Source organism: Sceloporus occidentalis, unplaced genomic scaffold, assembly GCF_023333645.1.
Source record: "Sceloporus occidentalis isolate IW3139 unplaced genomic scaffold, rSceOcc1.0.p SCAF_4, whole genome shotgun sequence".
Taxonomy (NCBI): domain Eukaryota; kingdom Metazoa; phylum Chordata; class Lepidosauria; order Squamata; family Phrynosomatidae; genus Sceloporus; species Sceloporus occidentalis.
The window spans coordinates 38708263-38731081 of NW_028316984.1; the positions used below are offsets into that span (position 1 = coordinate 38708263).

The following is a 22819-nucleotide window of genomic DNA, read 5'->3' on the forward strand; positions in this document are numbered from 1 at the left end:
AAATCTATCATGGGGTTTTCTTAATAAAATGGGGTTTGTCTCTGCTTTCCTCTGAGGCTGAGAGAGAGTGACCTGCTCATTACCCTGTGGGTTTCCATAGCTGACTTGGGATTCAAACTCTGGTCTAGAGAATGATAGTCCAAAACTCAAACCACTAAGCAGTGCTGGCTCTTTCTTTCAGATTAGATTATACATTTAACAGATCCATCAAACCCAGAGGACTTTCTTCCAGTGCAGCCCTGTCATCCAATGCTACCAGCCTTCATTAGGTCTCCAAAGGCCTTTTCAACCTGCTGAAGCTCTCACTTCAGTTCCCTTTGCTATATGTGAGAAGGTGTCAGCCAGGGATCTGCACAAGGTCTTAATCAACTATATCAACTTCCAGTCAGATTCTTCTCTTTCAGCAGAGTTCGAACCTTATTGACCAAAGCAGTGGTTGTTGTGTACCTTCAAACCATTTTCATCTTATGACAACCATAAGGTGCTTCTATTAAAGAGTTTTCTTGGCAAGATTCTTCAGAGGTGATTTCCCTTTGCTGTTCTCTGAGCTTGAGAGTGTGTGACTTGCCCAAGGTTGTAGTCCAATGCTCAAACCACTACATTACTCTCACTGTGTCTAATTTTCAGTTATTACTCCTTTTCCTGGGAACTCAATGCATCTTCTAGCACTCACAGAATGAAGGACCTATAAGAGGCTGCTTCAAATATTACCTTTTAAAGAAAACATTAAAAATTTGCAAACACGTACTAGCAACACATCTATCAGGTGGTAGGACGAGCTACAGCTTCCCACTCTGTTTGTGCATTTGCTGTCATTTAAGGTGGCAAACATCCCAGTGAGGCAATTGGCATTAGTGGAAAAGATGACTGTTTCCATACACTTTGGTTAGTATTAAGTGTGGCGGTCAGTTTGTCCACTGTGGATGAAATGAGATTTCCCCTGTGGCTCCTCAACCACCCCAAAATGTGTTCTAGTACAACCACAATAATGGTCTCAGTCTTTTTCTCTCATCATTCTTTATATAAAATAAATAACACTTACCAGTTTTCTTCACTACTCATATTGGAAGCAAAGCTCATTGACTCTGTATCAGTTGAATAGCCAGTGCTGTTCTTCATTCTTGTGTAGGTTTTGCAAGCTAAATATCCCCTGAAAGCTAAGTAAACATTAAGAAAAATATGATTAGGTGTGAACTAAGAATCCCTGATTTTCTGCAGCACGGGATTATTATTTTTTGTTTAAGTCTGGTGAAACAAAGATCATTTCTGTTAATTAATTTCAATTCTGTAGCCTCTACAGCCTACTTGGTTTACTATCACAAATGAAATCTCTCAACAAGGCCTACTCTGGGAGTGGTGGCAGAAGGACTGGGCCAACCAGAATGGCTGTGGACTAAATAGAACCACTTATCCTCAGTACTAACAAAATATTTGGGATGGGTAGTGGGAAAATTCAGATATGATAAGCATCCCATGTACTCTCAGTTTACTACACATTTCACTTCTTTGTGGGACCACCAGCCCTTATCCCCGCAACAACAACAATGTCTCCAAGTATAGCACTCAAATTACTGGGGGGGGGGGGGTTAACTATCTTGGTGAGAGGTAAACCTGCTCCCTTGTTTTGATGACTCCACCCATTCAGAATTAAGCCTGGTCTTTCATAAAAAGCTCTATCTTTTTAGATTCTGGCTGTTCATCATGGTAGAGTGTGCAAGAAACTTGAGAACTGGCACAAATCAATGGTAGCTCAAGATATTTTGTTGCCTGGCAGAGCAGCAAACACCATTCCCATCCCTAAGTCGAGCGGCCCAGTGCCAGTTAAGTTATTTTGATATCTAAGGAAGACAATGGAACACTTAATTGGCTGTCACACTGGCTGCTTAATCCAGGCCCAGGTCAGAGCTTTATGTCCTGGACTGGTCCCAGATCGACCATGATGGCGACCATACACACCAGGCCAAATCCAATGCAATGGCGTGTCATTGTGCATGGGGACAAAGTGAGCCAACAGTGCATCAGCGCTGCTGGCCCATTCCCTTTTTTCAGAGCTATGGCCACTTCCTCATGGGCATGAGCTCTGTGTAAAGTCTGCCCAGTGTGCCGCCACTTTTGCTGAGGTCAGAAATTCTATCCAGATTTGGGAAGACTTTACATGGAAATCCTGCCTATCAGGAGGTAGCAACAGCAGCAGTCTTGAAAACAGACCATTCTCTTTCCCAGTACTGCTCAGTGTTGGGAAGGGGGATGGCATGGCTCTTGGAATGTGGACAACTGGATCAGGCTGAATAAGATCTGATCCAGCAGTCCAGATGTCAAAAGAACTCAAGGTGATTCTGGAGTTTCCAGGAAACACCAGGATTTTCCCCAACTTTGTTTTGTTTGGAGCAAAGTCGAGTTAAGGGCAGAAGAAGGGCTATCGACACGATTGCTCCCAAGCGCCCTTGCCATCCCGCCCCAAATCGGAGGCCCTGGTTCACGCCAGAGCTGAGGAAGATGAAGCGGTTTGGACGACGGCTAGAGCGCAGGTGGCGGAAGACTCGACTCTTATCCGACAGAACGCACCATAGGAACTTTCTTTGTTCCTATAGGGAGGCAATACGTGCAGCGAAGAGAGCCTTCTCCTCTGCACATATTGCATCTGCAGAGTCCCGTCCAGCAGAGCTGTTTAAGGTGGTGAGGGAAATGACGCAGGTGCCCCCTGCGCCAAATCCCTTACTTAACCCGACGACGGCCTGCTGTGACACGTTTAACAACTTCTTTGCAGACAAAATCTCTCAGATAAGAGCCGACTTAGATGCCACCGTTGAAACAGAGTCGACAGGTGAGGCGTCCAGTGACTCCGCCGATGTAGTCATACTGGATCAGCTCCAATCTGTGAGTACTGATGACGTGGACAAGCTGCTTGGTAAGGTGAGGAAGACAACTTGCCCTCTCGACCCTTGCCCATCATGGCTGGCCGTCCAGGGGGGGGGATGCATTGATGAGATTCCTCACGGATATCATCGGTGCATCCTTCAGGGAAGGACATGTTCCATCTTGTTTAAAGGAAGCGGCGGTTAGGCCACTCCTGAAAAAACCTTCCCTAGACCCCCTGGATATGAGGAATTATAGGCCGGTGTCATTGCTGCCATTTTTGAGCAAGGTGATCGAGAGGGCGGTTGCCCTTCAGCTCCAAGCTGTCTTGGATGAAACTGATTATCTAGACCCATTTCAAACTGGCTTTAGGACAGGCTTTGGGGTTGAGACTGCCATGGTTGCCTTGACCGACGATCTGCGTCTGAGCATTGACAGGGGGAGTGTGACCCTGTTGGTGCTCTTAGACCTCTCAGCGGCTTTTGATACTATAGATCACGGCATCCTCTTGGACCGCCTGAGGGGGTTAGGTATCGGGGGCACTGCTTTGCAGTGGTTCCGGTCCTTCCTCTCTGGCAGGTCTCAGAGGGTGCTACTTGGGGACTGTAGCTCCAGTAAGAGGTACCTCACTTGTGGGGTTCCTCAGGGGGCTATTTTGTCCCTGTTGTTATTTAACATCTATATGAAGCCGCTGGGTGAGATAATATGGAGTCATGGTGCTGGGTGTTATCAGTACGCTGATGACACCCAAATCTATTTCTCTGTATCTTGTTCGTCGGCCTCGAATTCCGATGGCATCTCTTCTCTCAATGAATGTCTTCAGGCGGTAATGGGCTGGATGAGGAAAAACAGATTGAAACTGAATCCAGACAAGACAGAGGTGCTCATGGTAGCGGCCCCGAAACCAAGAATTGGGTTGCAACCTCCAGTCCTGGATGGGGTCACACTCTCCTCCAATGACTGTGTTCGCAGTCTGGGGGTGCTCCTTGACTAGTCGCTCCTGATGACAAATCAGGTAAATGCGACGGTCAGGAGTGCCTGTTATCAGCTTCGGCTGATACGCCAGCTGCGCCCTTTTCTGGAAGTAAGGGATCTCGAGACGGTTGTGCACGCGCTGGTAACCTCACGCCTTGACTTCTGTAATGCACTCTACATGGGGCTACCCCTGTGCTTGACTCGGAAATTACAGCTGGTTCAAAATATGGCAGCCAGGCTTGTCTCAGGAACATCTAGGAGGGACCACATTACTCCGGTTTTGAGGTCCCTCCACTGGCTGCCTATCAGCTTCCGGGCCCAGTACAAGGTGTTGGTTATCACCTTTAAAGCCCTAAATGGCTTGGGTCCAAGCTATCTCAGGGACCGCCTCCTCCCGTACAATCCTCCCCGCGCTCTCCAATCCTCTGGGAGGAACTTACTGCAGCCTCTAAAATCTAGGCTTGCGTCGACCTACCAGAGGGCGTTCTCTGCTGTCACCCCTAAACTCTGGAACGATCTGCCGAATGAGATCCGTCAGATAACATCATTAGACAGCTTTAAAAAAGCGGTCAAGACGGATCTCTTCCGACAGGCCTTTCCAGATTAACCATCCTGGCCCAGGTTCCCTGATTCCCTCATTCCTCCCGTGGCCCCATCTTAATGATGGTTGAGGATCAACAGAGGGATATCAGGGTTTTTAGTTTAGTTTTTAATTGTTTTTATGCATTGATATTGTGTTTTAATATGTTATACTGTTTAATACTGTCTTAAGGGGGGGAGGGATAAAGTGTTTTTAATTGTCATATTTTATATTTTACTGTTGTTAACCGCCCGGATTGGTTTGCCAGAGGGCGGTATACAAATAAATATTATTATTATTATTATTATTATTATTATTAAGAACACGGAACCTTCCTGGAAGTATGTCATCAGGAGTGTACTCGGGTGAGTACAGCATTTTCCACTGGTGTAGATAAGCCCAATATTACAATATAACCAGTGCCAGTTAGGATATTTTCATAGCTAAAGAAAACTCTTTCATTTCCCTGGTAGTAAAAATGGATAATAATGGGTAATGCATACTAAATAATATTATTCACATTAACTTATTATATTTCATAATAAACTATTTTGCTGTCCTTTTATGATTTCCCCAAAACAGCTGCCTGAGGCAACCAGCTCCTTTAGCTTAGATGGATATGTTGACTTTGGACTGTGCCATTTATAATGTAACATATAAATCTTGCCTGCACTACTAACTATACATGTAACATCTGCAGCATATTACTCTCCTAATAAAAGGAGTTTCTACCCATCTGGTTATAAAGAAATACCTATTATCCACTTTCAGCCTAAAGAGTAGTTCATTCTGACATTATTGGCAAGTTTTAGAATTGTGGATACAACCACATGGAGAAACACTCTAGGCAGATCAGCAGTACATGACTACATTTCACAGCACTTTCTTTAATCTTGGTGGCTACATGGAGTACCAGTGGAATAAAAATCATCACCATTTATACTCTGCTCCCACTGATCCATGCAGTACTTCTCTCAAGCAACTCAAAGGGTCATTTTCACCAGATCTTGGAACCCCCCTGCTTTATTATATGCACAGAAAAGCTCCCCCCCCCCCCAAATCAACAACCTGGGAATAAACTGGAAGTGACATTAAGTCATCTCTGGTTTTGAAAAAGCCTTCTCCTTGGCTAAAATGGCCCAGGATGGTAAAAATGGCCCACACAGCCCCTAGAGGGCATTGGGGACAAAATTGGATTGCTTTGTGATGCGAGTTGAGGTGGAGGGGTATAGCCCACTTGGGTCTGCTAGGGGGCTAGCTTCCCACAATTGCCCACCCCTGTTATAAATAGACATAATACAGATTTTAAAAGGATACTTTGGGTCTTACAAGGCAAACTTTTGTATTTATGATAAAAAGAAATTGGCTGGCATGAACAGAACTATTCCCTCCTCATATTTCTGAATCCAGAAACACTGAGACAGAAGTGGAAGAAACAAGGATGGAGAAATTTTTTGTTACATTGGAAATTTTTATAGGAAGATATAATATTAGCAGATTCCTACATAAACAGACAGGTACGAACTATATACAGTAAACAGAAAAGTTAGAACAGCTTTTAAAAAGGACTAAAATATGGAAGAGAGTAAACAGATTCACCCACCCGTCGAGGGACGTTGCAGCAGCTGGCAGCACTAGAACTTGCCAAGGATTCAAGCCCTTTCCCAGCACCCCCACTCCTTTCTCAAAGCAGCCCACTGGGAAAACTGGTTGCTGAAGGGGAAAAAAAGGAGTTCCATGCTCCTTCCTCCTCATTTTACTGAACAAATAATGCCAGCAGCAAAGCCATGCAAATAGGCATGTGTCTGAAACACAGCATACAGGATTACTTTGTTCAATGTAGAATCAGAGAGATATGATGCATTTCCCAATGAAGATTCCCACAAAATAGAAATAGGTGAAAATTTCTTTCAGCTTGGCTTTTGCTAAGAACTCTGCAAAATTTACAAATTCAATAGAATTTGATTTTTTTTAAAAGAAATGAAAGTATAAAAAACAAAATTGACACATTCATCCATTCAAGCTTTGAGTGCTTAGACTTAATAATCCAGCTTTTAATCACTCTATTTTCAATGATGTTTGTGGTGTGGAATTAGGGCTGGCATATCTCCCCAACCCCTGAAAGACTCCAGATTACAGGCTTTAACAGATACGTGGCAGGCAGTTTTTAAATGATTGTATGTAATGAAAACAATGAAAAGAGAAGAGAAGAGAAGAGAAGAGAGGAGAATGTTGGAGGGGAGGAAGGAGGGTGGAGTCTAGGGCAAACAGACGTGAATTTACATTTACATAAGTGTTTTTAGCTTTTTGTTTGTCATGTCCTCCATTTTTCTTCATTTTGTGGTGCTCTGTCCTCCTTTGCAGTGAGGACATCTGGTCACCCTGCTGGACTCAGGTGGATTGTGTATCACAGCTATCTGCCTTGTTGACTAGGCCTGATTTTGACACCAAGCGCTTGGCTCAAGGAGTGTGAAATTAGCAGACATGCTTGCTAGTGCCTCCAGTAACAATCCTCACATCAGTGAAGAATGATCACCAGCTGCCACTTTATTTTCACCACACGCATTCAGTAATATTCTTAGATCCACAGCAATAATGCATTAGATTCTGCTCTTCAGCTTTCTAATGAAGAGACAAATGGGCACATCTGAAATGGACATCATTCTTATATTGTTAGTCACTTGGGGTTAAAAGTTACATGCCCATTGCCTATTTTCAATACTGTTGTTCACAGAAAACAAATCTGTTGCATAACAAGAATATGGTTACCCGCAGAAGCTCTGATGGCTGCACGCTTTTAAAATGTGCTGAGATGTACAAGTTATCCAAACCATGGTTCAGGTTGGACAGACAAAAAAGCTCCTATCTTCTCATTCTTCTAGGAGAAAATGATACGCCAATGAGCCCCAGGCCATAACACTGTAGACCAGGGTATTATTATTATTATTATTATTATTATTATTATTATTATTATGTTTATTTATATCCTGCCTTCCTCTTAGTATAGGGACTCAAGGCACCTAACAAATCTAAAACAGTCCAGGTTAAAACACTATAAAACATGCAAAATAGAAGTTTAAAAAAACAATTAAACAATTCAAACAATTAAAAACATTACGCTATTAAAATTTAAAGTTTAAAACTTAAAAAAAACAACAACCAGCATCCATATCTTCCGAAAGCCTGGCGGCATAAAAACATTTTTATCTGTTGCCAGAAGGACAGCAGGGATGGAACCATCCTGACCTCCCTAGAGAGGTATACAACTTGTAGCTGACAGGTCATACTGTATGCACCTCATTTTTTATGTTTTTCATCCTTGCCGAACAAGGCATGTATGCACAGTCCACATCTTGCTTTGCCAAAACACTTCCTAAAAATCTTTTTTAAAAAATGAAAATGAACTTTTGGCCATTTTTGGCTTCATTCTTTGGGCTGGTAGGGCCTGTTGTGAGTCCAGAGGCAGAAAATTGCTCCTGAGATCCCTGGAGCTTGTCCCTCCCTCCATTGCAGACCCACTATTTTTATTGAGGGAACAATTATACTTTGTTTATATTTGAATGTTATTATTGGTAGCCACCTTGAGCCCCATTTTCGCATGAATCTATGACAGATATTTTAAAAAAGTAAGTTAGTAGAAGAAAAGAGGAATCAATGCAAAAAAATGAGTGATAATGAGATTTTTTACTCCACATAATAAATAAGCATTAAAAACAGTGCTTCCATTCTTCCTTACAGACATAATAAAACATTCTCAAACAATAACCTTACAAAAGGCAATAAAATGGTTGAATCAAGGCAAATGGAAACTCAATACATGTTTCCAACATTCCCTGCTTTATTAGCAGTTCTGCAAGTTGCAGGTTTCAAATGTAATAAAACAGAGACATGTTATTGTTAAATTTTATGTGTCAAGAAAATTATGAAGACAGATGACTATCATTAGCACATATAGCATGGGTGGGCAAAGCGAGGACTTCCAGATAATGCTGGACTGCAACTCTCAGTATTCTCATCATTGAGGCTGATGGGAGTTGTGGCCCAATACTCCCTGGAAGGTACCACTTGGCCCATCCCAAACATACAAGACATATTGGTACACACTTAGTGTTTCCACTATAAATGGTGAACTGTATATAATAACAATGCATATGTGTTTTGGTTTTTAAAGCATCTTCCTTAGAATTGAATATCAATCTAATTCTTCATTGGTCTACAGACGCAGTGTTATAGCTTGTTTCTGACAAAAGGCAGATGTTTGGGGAGCAGTGGTGTCACCCTCCCTTAGGGTATCACCTGGTGCAGCCTGCACCTGCCTATGATGCCCTGGCTTATATCAAGTCCATGTAATCCAGGTGTGGCTGGTGGCTTCCATATCAGCGGGACAGTGAATCTGCTACAGATTTCAGTCCAAACTTTAAAGAAGCTATGTAATCTATCCCCAAAGCAGCCTGCATTTCCTCTTCATCTGTATTGCATCTTAAAAATGAAACCGCACTACATAAGTATGTTTGTAACAAGAGCCTCTGCACTGGGTACCCTCAGCTTTGGAAACACAGGTGGGATACCTACCATGGACAGGTCATTTTCTCTTATCAGACCCCTCCCTCCATTTGGAACATAGGCTTGGCAGTCACTTGGTGTGTAATTCAGCTTTCTGGAAACCAAGAGAAAGCTAAAATCCACAAAATTTAGTGGATCAAACCCAATGCATAAAATACATGTTGCAAGCCGCAAGCCTGTGACTAACATCATAATATTTTTTTTCTCTCCCATATGATTTGTAAGCCTGTAGAGCTTTGAAAGCCTGAGACATGTATTTAGTGCATTTTGGTTGGTCCAATAAAGGTATCACTGTTCTATGAATTTTGGATATTATTGTACTTTGCTATAGACCTAGACCCAGAAGGAAAAGTTCTTAACACTGATTATGAATAAAGCTATAAAAATCTTGTCATGGCATGTTAAAGGAATAAACAGATTACTAAAACGCAAAGAAGTCTTTCATTACCTAGAACACTTAAAAATGATATCAATATTAGAGGAAACTGAAATTATTCAGAAACAGACATCACTACTCTTAGTCGAAAAGTAAATAAGAAACTAAAATATGCTCAGATTATTGAATCGGCTAATAAATCAGGCAAATTTTTAGCCTATAAATTAAGGAAAGAACTTGAGAAAAAATCCATCATAAATCTGAGAGAGGATGATAAGATACATTCTAAACAAGTAAAATAAAATAAAACCTTTTCAAATATTAGTCTACATTATTTCAAGAGGATAATATCCAAGCAGGTCAAATTGTAAACTATTTAGCAGACAAAGATATTCAGATTATCTCTGATGAACAAAGAGAAATATTAAACAAAGAGCTCTCATTACAGGAAATCAGGGAAGTAATACAAAAAAGTAAAACCAGGAAAGCAACAGGTGCAGATGGTTTCCCATCAGAATATTATAAAATATTTATAGAAGAGTTGATAACACCTTTGCATGTCACAATGAATAATATAATAAAAAGAGAAATTCCTTTAACATTAATTCAGAAACAAGATACAGATAGCCTAGATTCTAAAAATTACAGGCCAATTGCATTATTAAATGCCAACTATAAAATTTTTGCTTCCATATTGGCATCAAGATTAAAAACGATTCTCAAAGACTGGATAAATATGGATCAGAGCAACTTTTTACCTTGCAGGAAATTAAAAGACAATATTCATCATTTTTGAAATGTAATTGAATATCACGAAAAAAGAACTGATAAACAACTTGCTAAGATATTCCTAGACTTTGAAAAAGCCTTTGATAGTGTCAATTAGACCTTTATAAAAGAGGTATTTAAGAAAATGACTATAGGCAAGAAAACTGAAAAATTGAAAAATCAAATTTTAAAAGAAAAATCAGATGTATCATGAACAAAATGCTAAAATATTGGTTAACAGAGAAAAAACAAAGAGCATCAAAATACAAAAAGGCACCAAACAAGGTGCCCTTTGTCGCCACTTCTGTTTATTACAACCTTAGAAATATTAAATAATACCATTGGAAAGGAAACTAACATTAAAGGTGCTAAAATTAAAGAAAATGAATTTAAGTTAAGAGCATACGCCGATGACTTGGTCCTTACGTTAGCTCATCCAATTGATAATATACAACAAACAAATAAGTTACTAGTACAGTTTGGCCAGGTATCTTTTTTCTTAGTTAACAAGGAAAAACATCTATGTTAACTATGATTCTAAGTAAAATGGGAAAAGATGAATGAGTACAGAGCTCAAATTATCAATTTAAAGAAAAAATTAGATATCTAGGAATAATGATAACAACAAAGAATGTTGACCTTTTAAAAACCAATTATGTCAAGATTTGGCAAGAGATCAAGATATGGCAAGAGATCAAGAACAAGGTCAATCTTTCTTGGTTAGGTAAAATTTCTTTGGCCAAAATGAACATCTTACTGGAAATTATTTTTTTCCCCAAACAATTCCAATAATTGTAAATGAAATTCTGTTTAAACAGTGGAACAAAGATATATTAAAATCTTAATAACAAATGTTGGAAATGTGCCAAAGGACCCGATTCGTCCTTTCACAGGTGGGGCAATTGTGAATTAGCCCCCCCCCCCCAAAAAATGGAGTCAAATTCTTTTTTTTTTTTTTTTTTTTTTTATTATTATTATTTTATTAACCTACGAATCATTTTGGATGTCATTGAGCATTTTGATTGTAACAATGAAAGAAAATTGGCACTGATCTTCCTCGATCTGGAGAAGGCATTTGACAGCCTTGAATGGTCCACGATAATTAAAACATTAGAGTCTATCAAAGCGGGTAACAGATTCACAAATTGGGTAAGAGCAATTTATTCTAAACAATCGGCTAGGGTTATAATTAACCAACAAAGAACAAAATCTATCCCTCTCTACCGTGGTACCAGACAAGGCTGTCCGTTGTCACCATTGTTATTCATTTTGGTTCTAGAAATGTTATTGATTAATTTGAGATATGATAATGACATAAAAGGGGTAAAATTTAAAGGAGATTTCTTGAAGATAAGAGCATACGCAGATGACATCGTAATTACCCTACAGGACCCAATAGCCAGTATACAAAAGCTGCTGAAACAATTAAAAGAATTTGAAAAGTTTTCAGGCCTAAAAATAAATATAGAGAAATCGGCCATGATAACAAAGAATATGAACAAAGAAGAACAGGAAAACTTGATGAAGATCTCAGGTTTTACTATAAAAGATAAGGTTAGATACTTGGGGATCACTCTGACAAATAAAAACTCAAATCTATTTAAGAACAACTACCAAACAAAATGGTTAGAAATCAGGAAAGATTTAAAAAAGTGGCAAGAACTGAAACTTTCTTTACTGGGCAGAATTGCCGCAGTTAAAATGTCAACTTTACCAAAGATGTTATTTCTGTTTCAGGGCATACCAATAATTAAATATGAAAAGATTTTCAAAGAATGGCAGAAACAACTGGCAGATTTTGTTTGGGCAGGGAAAAAACCGAGAATCAAACTCAAAATACTTCATGATGCCAAGGAAAGGGGTGGTTTCGCTTTTCCTAAATTGAGCTTATATTACGAGGCTAGTGTACTAATGTGGTTAAAAGCCTGGCTGAATTTACAGGATGAAAAATTATTAAAATTAGAAAGTACGGATATGAGGTTCGGATGGCATGGATATTTGTTTTACAACAAATTAAATGTAAATAGAAATTTTAACAATCATTACATCCGAGCTTCAATTATCCGCATTTGGAATAAATATAAAAATAGAATCTCTCCCAAAGTTCCAATGTGGCTTTCACCACACGAGGCCCTTTATAATGTGGACCCTAAAAGAGAAAATATTTGGATAAAATATAGAGACTTAATAGATGAAAAGGGTAATATTAAGACGTATGAGAAGTTGAAGGAAAAAAACTGGAACATAGGATGGTTCCTATACAGACAATTATATCAGCGTTACCATATAGATAAAAAGGAACATGGGTTCTCGAGTTCTAACACGGAAATGGAGGAGATCATATGTAAATCTGAACAGAAAACACTATCTAAAATATATAATAAGCTACTAGAATGGCACACTGAGGATGAGGTAGTAAAAGAAGCTATGATTAAATGGGCACAGAACTGTGGTAAAACAATTCAATTGGACCAATGGGAGAGAGCATGGAACAAAAGATTAAGATACTCACAATCACAATATATTAAAGAAAATTACTACAAGATCTTATATAGGTGGCACTTATCCCCAGAAAAAATAGCCAAAATCTACAAAACGGGTAAAAGGAACTGTTGGAAATGCCACAGAGAGATAGGAACTTACTTCCACTTATGGTGGACGTGTGACAAAGCTAAATTGTTCTGGAAACAAATGAAAGAAGAAGTTTATAACATTTTGGGGATTAAGTTAGAGTTGAAACCTGAAATTTGGTTATTGTGTATGTTGAATGATGATGTAGAAGCAAAATATGGAAAAATCATTTTTTACATGTTGACTGCCGCCAGATTAATTTACGCTAGATTTTGGAAAAGTGATAAAGAAATATATATAGATGATTGGCGTGTAAAAATATATGAAATGATGGAAACTGATCTGTTATCATCCAAACTGAAAAATGAGGATAATACTAAATGGAAGAAAGAATGGGAAAAAACCATGATATATATGGAGACGAAATGGGGAAAAATAGCAAACATGTTTTCTAATAGAGATATATTGATTTAATGTGTAAATATTTTGGTATTGTTAAATTGACACTGATGTAACAATGTGATTTTATAAGACCTCAATACAATACGAATTAACAAGACAGTAAGAAATTGTTTAGAGCTTGTAAAATGGACGGATCAAATTTAAGGAGGGATCTGGATAACAAGTACAAGTATTAAGAATACTGTTGTAAGGAGAAACTCCGTTTGTTTTATTTTCATTTAAGAATTAGGTTGATACAAAGGAGGGAGAATATTAAGATTTCTGATTATAGAAGTAGATCTCTCTCTAAATCTATAGATTAGTATGCAATAATAAGCGTATTATAGTGTGGGAGGAAACTATAATATAAAAAATTCTAAATGGAATATAAGAGTCACATGAAGCACAAAAAGTTGAAACAGGTATTAGAGGAAAAAAAAAAAAAAATTCCAGTTACTAATGGGAAAGGAAGTGTGTTAAAGAAACGATAAAGATTTAAATTTAAACATGAAATGAAAAGAAGGGTTGTGGGGCTTTATTATAATTTCTTTAAGGAAAAGTGTTTATGATGTATGATATAGTATCTATTGTATTGTGGAAAATGGAGTCAAATTCATAAGATTAAAAAAATATTAAATTGCAAAGAAAAAACTGACCCAAAATGGTATCTATTGGAGATAATTATGAAAAATTAGAGAATAAATTTTGCAAACTTTTATTTTATATGTAGAGAGATCTTGTAGCACCTTTTAAGTCCCAAAGGTGGTACAAGATCTCTCTATGTACTGATTCTACAGACTAACACTGCTATATCTTTGAATTTTATTTTATATGATTACAGCAGTTTGTATAATTTATGCGTCAAAATGGAAAAGTAACAAACAAGCTAATTGTGAAGAATGGTTAATGAAGATTTTTGGATTACATGGAAATAGATAAACTCACAAATTTAATTACAGGAAAAAACTGGGGAGAAATGTAAAAAGGACTGGGAACCATTGATGAAATTTCTTCAAACTATAAGGGAAATTAATTTAAGTATACAATAAAGAACAGAATATGGATAGGAATATATATACACACACACACACACACACACACACACACACACACACACTAATGTGGTGGATGAGTTTTCTTTTAGATTCGGTAATATATAGCAGAGTAAATAAATAAAACAAAATTGGTAGATAAAGAGACAAGAAAGCTTCAGTTTAATAATATTTAAAGGAATTAACTCCAATGTAAAAAAAATGGAGCCTATATGAAAGTTCAGGAAGTATCTTTTTTTAATGTGTTAGTTTATTTATAGTTTATATATGTTATGTGTTGGTTTGTTAATGTCATTGTAATGTCGATGTATTTTTGTTGTAAGACTGTTTTTTAAACTAATAAAATTTATTTTAAAAAAAGAAAAGAAGAGAAGCCAATTCTCCATAAAGGATCTTCTCAACCTGGATCACCTCTTTAAAGCAAAGAGGAGTAGACATAAGCCCCACTTCCAACTCTATTTTCACAGCAGTTTAAATAAGCCCAACCAGATTTCAAATTCTAGTTATCAGCTTCCCACCCTCACCTCTGTAGAGATACTTCACCTCCGTACTTTACTCTTAGGGAATGTATTTTCTCACACACTGGGGTTTTTAACATTTTCCTATTTATTGCAATATTTATAACTCATCTTTCTACACTACAATGGAGCCCTCAAGGCAATTAACAAGACTCTCAGGAACTATAATTTTTAAAAAGAAACACTCTTAATTCCCCCCCCCCACACACACACACATTTTATCTTTCAAAGGCTGCTGTACTGTGGAGTCCCGCAGAGGATGCCCAACCCAACCAGTCATGTATTTGAAAGGCATCTGTTTATTTTCAAAATGCAAATGTAATCTACCTCAAAAGAGGGCCTTGCTAGGGAAATGAACAACCTGAAACAAATGGGGAAGGGGCATCTCCTGGCACCTTGCCATTCTCCTCCTTACCAAGAAGCCCTACATACCTACTTTCTATCAAGCCAAGACCTCTTATTGTCAAAACCACTGAAAGAATATCCTTGAATCTGAGCGAAGTCCCCCTCCACCCAACAACTGAAATGGGCAGGCTTATCCTGCTAGGATTAATTTGGGCAAATCAGGGTGGGTACTTCCCTCTCCCTGCACATGCACGCATACATACATAGACACAACAGACTTTGAAGCAATGATAAAGTCATTTGCAAAAGAAACCACAGCCTTTGAAATTGTGGCTTGTAGTCAGGGGGAGAGGCTGGAGGAGGGCCACAGATAACACTGAAGACTGGGCCCTCCCCATACGCCACCCCCCTCCCAGTCTTTGGAACAGATTCGGATGAGGGAAGGGTCCAATAAGGTTAATACCCCCACTTTGATCTCTGTCAAGGCAAGAATTAATTTACATTTCAGATGAAAAAGGTTGACAGCATGAAAAGGCATCTTGTTTCTGGTATGTGAATGTGCTGTAATAGATCGGGAATTCTGAAAGGAAGTTCTGAGGAAGCTAAAGGGATAAGCCGCACTGCTGCTTTTACTGGGAAGGAGATGAAAGGAAAACAAATTTCAATATGAGCTGTGCTGTGGAATCATGTAAGCCAAGCGCCTCCTAAATTTCAAGACCACCTCCCTCCCTCCCTTCGTTTGTTTGCTTTTAAAAGAGACATATATTTTAATTAGAGGAATTCCTTGGTAAACAAATCCAACAGATGTACTTTATAAAAATAAAATTCTTCAGACTTTGAATGTGATGGTGATTGCATTTCTTACAAATGACATGCTGCCCAGAGTAAGCATTTGGCTGTAGTGGTTTCTACAACACCAAACAATGTTAGTCCAATACACCTGGTAGGGAAATTGCCATTTCAGTGATTCCAAACACTGCTTATACTGTACTTTGCAAACACAGAAATATGATTGTAGAGATTAATGTGGGCATGACCCAAACAAAGCTGAGCAACTTTCAGTCAACTTGATTTCAATGGGAGAAATGTAAGTACATATTTAATTCCACTCTTGAAATAACTTGGTGTTTCTTAGCTTGGGCTACCCTTTATTTGACATGGAATGACACTGAAGGAAGTATGTACAGTAAGCATTATGCACTGGACCTGCTGGGAATAAAATACAATGTGGCTACACACACCAGAACAAGATCATTTCACATGTTATTGGTTGGTTGGTTGATTGATTGATTGATTGATTGATTGATTGATTTATAACCTGTTTTTCTCCCATGAATGGGACTCTAGATGGCTTACAAGGAGGAAAAACAAGAAGATACACATGCAAATAGAACAAATAGGGCTCAATCCAGTTGTTAGGAACCAATGAAAGATACTCACACAAATATTGATGTACCAAACTCCCATTGATTCTATAGTTCTACTCAGTTTTAGCATAACAGCTGAGTGCAATCTAAAATGTATAAATTCAAGCATATGTAGCTCTCTTTTATGTAGCAACAAGGAACAACAAGAAGTTACTCTTTAAGCACTTCAATGAGTCGTAGAAAAAATTACTTTTAACAAGCCACTTCATCAGCTCTGGGGAGAGTTACATTTTTGGATTATAGTTTCCACAGTCCTTTCCAGCATGGTCAGGAGCCATGCTAGTGGAGAGATTCAAGGAACACAGAGAGCTGCCTTATACTGAGTCAGGCCACTGGTCCACCAAGCCTAATACTGCCAACTCTGACTGGCAGCAATGGCTCTCCAGGGTTTCAGGAAGGATTCTTTCTAGTCCAATCTGGAGACCCCTGATATTCCCAGACAATCATCTTCCATCCAAGGACTAAACAAGCTTGATTTTGTTTAGCCTTTCAAATCAGACAAGGTTAGGTATCTTCAGTGTGGCATGTTGATTTTATAATCAACCTGTCTAAAACAACTTATCTCAAACTTTATTTGTTCTCAGTGTGCCTTCAGGTTGTTTCTGATTTACGGTCACTCCAAGGCAGACCTATCACAAGACTTTCTTGGCAAGATTTGTTCAGAGACAGTTTGCCTTTGCCTTCCTCTGAGGTTGAGAGAGTTTGACTTGCCCAAGGTCACCCAGAGAGTTTCTGTAGCTGAGTGAGGATTTGAGTTCTGGTCTCCAGAGTAGTAATCCAATGCTCAAACCACTAAACCATGTTGGCTCCCAACAAACTTTGATATTGTTTGCATAACAAGCCACTTTCTCTGAACCATCAGTTTGCTCCAAAGCAGCTATTGCTTTGGGCCATCCATCCATCCATCCCTTTATTTATTTATTTATTTATTTATTTATTTATTTATTTATTTATTTATTTATTTAATGTGGTTTACAAAAAAAGGCAGAGTGTCACAAGGCCCTTCCTGTCAATGCTTTTTGGCCACCTTTTACCTCAGAAACATTCGAAGACTCCTTGTGAATGACACTGGCCCAACATCCACCCTTAACACACCTTCCCCAAATGTGTTTAAGGATTAGGGTCCCCAGTGTCCTTCAACAACAACAACAAGTATAGTTTAGTAGATGGTATGTTACAATAGTGACAATACATTATCAGTTGCAAGTACTTCTTTATTCAGTTCCTTTTCCTGAACTCTTCTAAAACTTAAACTGTTCTTTTCTGCTTCTACACTAATCTCTTCTGCTTATTAACTCTTTATTCCTTTAACAGAATTCTGAATTCCGCGAAAGGACTCTACACTGAAACATCAGCTAAAGCTCATCTCTCTTCCGGGTTGTTCCCACTTAAGATTTGAAACGATTTAAAATACAACGTTTTTAATAAAATCGATTCAAAATAACACTGTTCTTATCCCGCTATCCGAATCGCTTTGTTCATCGTTCCCATCTGTTTGTTTAAATCGAAGTTTTTACCTGCAAGCGTTCCTACTTGGCATGAAATCGGTGTTTAAATAAAGCGATTCTTCTCCTCCATACCTTATTTGGAGCTGTCAATCAATAGTACGTCAGAATGACGTAACGTTAATCCGGAATATTTGGAAGCGATTTATCTTTTGGCATCGTTTCCATTTCATTGACAGCCAGGGAGAATCCCTTCAGAGAGCACAGAGATCAATGAAGGAGGCTTCTGGCAAAAAGCGAAGCTCTTTCCAGAGGAACTATGGGATAGGTTTTGGAGGGCAGCATCCTGTCTCCCAAGACAGCCAGGGAGAATCCCTTCAGAGAGCACAGAGATCAATGAAGGAGGCTGCTGGAAAAGCAGGGAGGGAGCACTCTTCCCAAAGATTCTCTTTCCAGGGTTGGAGGAGAAGGCAGATTCCATTTGAGAAATGGAGGGAGAAAGGCTCTATTCCCCCCCCCCCCATTGATCAGAGCCCTTCCTTGCCTGGGCGAGATCAGATGCCTCCTCGCGAGGAGCTTTCCCTTCCCTGCCTGGGTGAGATCAGATGCCTCCTCGCGAGGAGCCTTCCCTTCCCTGTCTGGGTGAGATCAGTGCCCAAGCGGGCAGGGAATGTCTCCTCGCGAGGAGCCATCCCTTCCCTGCCTCTCCTCCGTTAGAAATGGGCTCTCCCCACACAGAGGGGAGGTTGCAATCCACCGGGGGAAGCCTTGAGCAGCCGGGACTTCAGGTGTTTAAAGCGCTGAAGAGATTAAGCGCCTGTAAACCATTAAAATAAAAAATAAAAATAATCCTTATCTCTTATTGAAAGACCACAGCGGACAAAGGGGTGAGGGAAGCAAAAATGGCGACAGCCAGACAGATGGGGACAGAAAGGGCAACTCCCCCAAGGACAGCCCCATCGCACTCCGCTCCTCCCATTCATCTAACGCTTTCAAAGGCTGTCGTTCCTATTTAAATGCTCCGGTTCCTAAATCGAATCAATGGAAAAACGTAGGTCAGACCCTAGTGTTTTTTTAACACGTGTTAAATGAGGAAAACTCGAATCAAAATTTTATTCCGCTCTACAATTCGATTTGTAGTGGAGACGATTGCGGGTTGCTCTAGAACCGTTCTAGGTTTAAATCGGATCCTAATAGGAACGCCACTCCTTGGATTCGATTCAGAACGCGGGGTTTCACCTAGTGAGAACAACCCCTTCATCTCTCTCTCTCTCTCTCTCTCTGAAAACTCTCATTCATTGACTGCTGACTAACTTAGGGCCGAAAGAGATGGCCAAAAAAGGGTGGCTTGGAGCTGCCCTTTTTAGGTTGGATTGGGGTCACAGCAAATAGCCAGCTTCTGACCCAAATAGGTGTGGGAAAATCCACTCCTATTTAGGGTGGAAAAAAGCTGCCCCTTTGCCTCTAGAGCTGGCTTTTTGCCAGCTCCAGGGTGAGTGGTGTCTAAACGCCACATCCCCAAGCTCAATAGAAGCCACCTGGTATGTAATAGCTGGCGTGGTTTTTGTCCAGCTTGGGTGCGTGGCAGTCTAAACACCATGCCCTCAAGCTGGCATGAAGACAGCTTAACTGGGCTGACTGTTTCAGCCCTCACTGTCTCCTCCCCTGCATAGCCACTCCTCCCACAGCGATCATTCCCTCCAGCCATCCTGAACCAGGATTGACTGTTGGAAAATCAAGTCCACCTAGTGATTTGTCACACAAAGAATACAGTCAGCCCTCTGTATCCACAGGAGATCCGTTTCAGACCCCCCCCCCCCATACCAAAATCCATGGATGCTCAAGTCCCATTGTCCCTAACTGCAGTGTGGCTGACGTCATCCCTCCCTCTGTCATTAGGGACAATGGGACTTCATTTGAAGTCCCGTTGTCCCTAATGGTGGTGTGGCTGCATGTGTCTGCCACCATTGGAGACAATGGGACTTGAGCATCCGTGGATTTTAGTATTTGCCCAGGGGGGAGGGGTCCAGATCGGACCCCCTGCAGATACTAAGGTCCCAGTTTAAAATCTTACTTTAAAACAGTACAGCACCATAAAAGGCCTTATTTTGTTTTGTTAAAATCAAAAGAAAGATCTTAATCTTCAGTGGAAAGGAAAACAAAGAAGGTGCCATCCTAACTTTCCTAGGGAAATTCCAAAGAGTTGGAACTGCTACAAAGAAGGCTTTCTCCTGCATTCCAACCATTCTTGTGAAGACGGTGGGATGGAGAGAAGTGCCTCCCCTTCACTATATATCATGTAATCTCTGAGCTTGTGTTTGTGTTGCATTCTGGGGAATCCACCAATGCCTAGTAGAACTGGAAGGGGGGCAGGAAAAACTCACAGAGATTGATTCAGTATGTTCTTCTGTTATATTTCAGAGGAAGGAACTGGCAAAACCACTTCTGAGTATTCCTTGCCTAAGAAAATCCTATGAAATTCATGGGGTCACCATAAGTTAACAGACAACTTAAAGGCACAGACACAGACACACATCCAGTGCTGAGCAGGAAGAGGAGGACTAACAGGAGCAGTTGTTGTCCAAACAAAGAAACAAAGCACATTCTGAGGGAATGTCTGACAGGTAATTATCCAAACTGTAAAATCAGCTTTAGGAGCAGCATAGTATGTTTTTCAATGCAGATAGCTAGGAAGTGATAAATGTGCCAGTCTTTGCAATTCCTTTAGGTTAGTATAGAAGAGTCACTTCCCTCTCACAGTAAATCAAAATAGGAAGTCAGAGAATCACATGCACCCAGCAGTGTGTGAATTGGCCCATAATTTTTTAAAAATTCTTGAACTTGATTTTATCAGGTCTGTCCCAAGACATTTTGTAAAAGAAAAAGATTATTATCTTCTTCCATCTACAGAAACTGAACAGACAAGCAGCTGAGTCTTACTTTTGCACTGGCAACCAGTAGGGGCTGGTGGCTTCCATTTTAGTGTTTGGTGAACCTGCCTTGGTTTTTAGTAGGAACTTTAAACCAAAAATCCAAGGTACCAGACCCAATCCCTAAAATAGGTTCAGCACCTTGGCTATTCCCTTTACTGTTCAGACAAAACCCAGAGCAAACTCACTGCCCTACTAACATGAGGACCACCAACCACCACAGCTGAAAACAGAACAGCCTCCTGCACCATACCTGAGGCTAGCCAAGAGAGTGTGGGACAGACCACTTGGAAGACATACCTCTGCCCCCTGGTATCACTTGGCTCCTACTGCCTCAGAAAAACACTTGACTGTGCCTAAAGGTATGTGTGGACACTTCTTCATTTCTTCTGCATTAGGAACTGTTGGATATTATATAGAAATATGGTAGTGGATAAAATTTGATATTCATATATTAAGTGCAGTGGCAGCAGCATATGCCCCAACAGTATATTTAGTCTGTAACCCCACTTCAATGCACTGGGAAAGGCAAGGAAACATAAATAAAATTTATTATTATTATTATTATTATTATTATTAATCTGAGCTTTTGTTAAATAAATAGGATACATAGGAAACAAGAATGCATCACAGGTTCTATAAAAATAAGTAGTCAGTAGAGAAAGGTATACTTAATACAGGGTTCCCTAGAGCTGATCGTCAGGCATGCAGATAAAAAAGAAAAACATCCCCAGAGGAACAGCCTTGTAGCTGCATCCATCTTGGATGATGGTAGAAAGGGGAAAGAACAAAGAGTTGTAAAACTCTTAACTTTAGTAGAGTGAGAGGACATAGGAAATGACCTCTTCACAGTCACACCAACCAAATGACCATAGTGACAATCAATGTAGCTATGAGGAAAGTAGCCCCCACTTTTCTCTTAACTCTATAGGCACAATAATTAATGATGCTATACTCCAACAGGAACATCCAATCTCTCCTGATACCGAGGGCTACATGTCCCTACTCCCACTAAAGACTGGGCAAGAGTCCCCCAGCAGCTCCACTTGTTTGTTTGTTTGTTTGGATTTTTTTTTTCAATTACAGATGCCTCAATGCACACTCTAGGGCTCACCTCAGAAGGGCATTAGAACCAAGAGAGGCCTTTATTAAACCAGGAAGGAAACCAGATGTCTAAGAAGCATGCAGAAGCATTTTGAGTTTAATTTTTCTAAGAAGAAAAAAATGGGGGCAAGCAACATTCTGGTTCCATGAGGAAACCATGAAACAGACGTGGTCCCCCATTCATATGTCTTTGTTGAGATATTGGAGGTTCTTTGCTTTTTGTCTGCCAACCTACATCTAGCTAGAGATCCTTCTTGTTTACCATTTTGGTCACTCTGGCAGTATTGTCCAGTAGGCAGATTAACATCAACAGTTCTCATATGAATCTCTTAAGATTTGGAATTTCAAGGTATTTTATTATGGGAGAATAAGCAGGTGGCTTTCTTGGTATTTATTGGCACAAAACAAATCAGTGTATACATCTGCACACTCCAAGAGAAGGACTGTCATATCACACAAACCCTACACTGTCTAGGCACATTCTCCATTGCATATAGCAGCATAGGAGTATAGCATATATCATTACATAATGTAGGCTTATCTCTTGTATAATATAAGACAAATATGTAACTGTCTGGGGGGATGGGGTGCTCTCCACCAAGCAGCATTTCAGAATATATTTCTCAGCCTAGAAAACAGCAAGGGGAGCAGCTGTATGAAGAAACTGCTGGAAATTGTCATTGGTCTATTTGCCTTTGTCTGACCTGAGGTCAGTTTTATAGCTGCCACTGGTACCTCCTAATCTGATCATCAGCCACTATGAGAATGTGTTTATTGCTTCTCATCACATAGTCACAATTAAAAGTACTACCTCTGCTAGATCTGTCTATTTGTCATCACACGTGACTAAATCTCCTCTTGATTATGG

The 22819-nt window shown here is 39.7% G+C and overlaps 1 protein-coding gene across 7 annotated transcripts in view; it reads right to left on the reverse strand.

Moving 5' to 3' along the window:
* Positions 1 to 22819, reverse strand: part of MYO3B (myosin IIIB) — a 395071-nt gene that overhangs the window by 91617 nt on the left and 280635 nt on the right. For all 7 annotated transcript variants that reach the window (XM_089519779.1, XM_089519780.1, XM_089519778.1 and 4 more), the window contains one exon: positions 1043 to 1157. In XM_089519779.1, coding sequence (XP_089375905.1) covers positions 1043 to 1157 — 115 coding nt within the window. The remainder of the gene's footprint in view (positions 1 to 1042; positions 1158 to 22819) is intronic.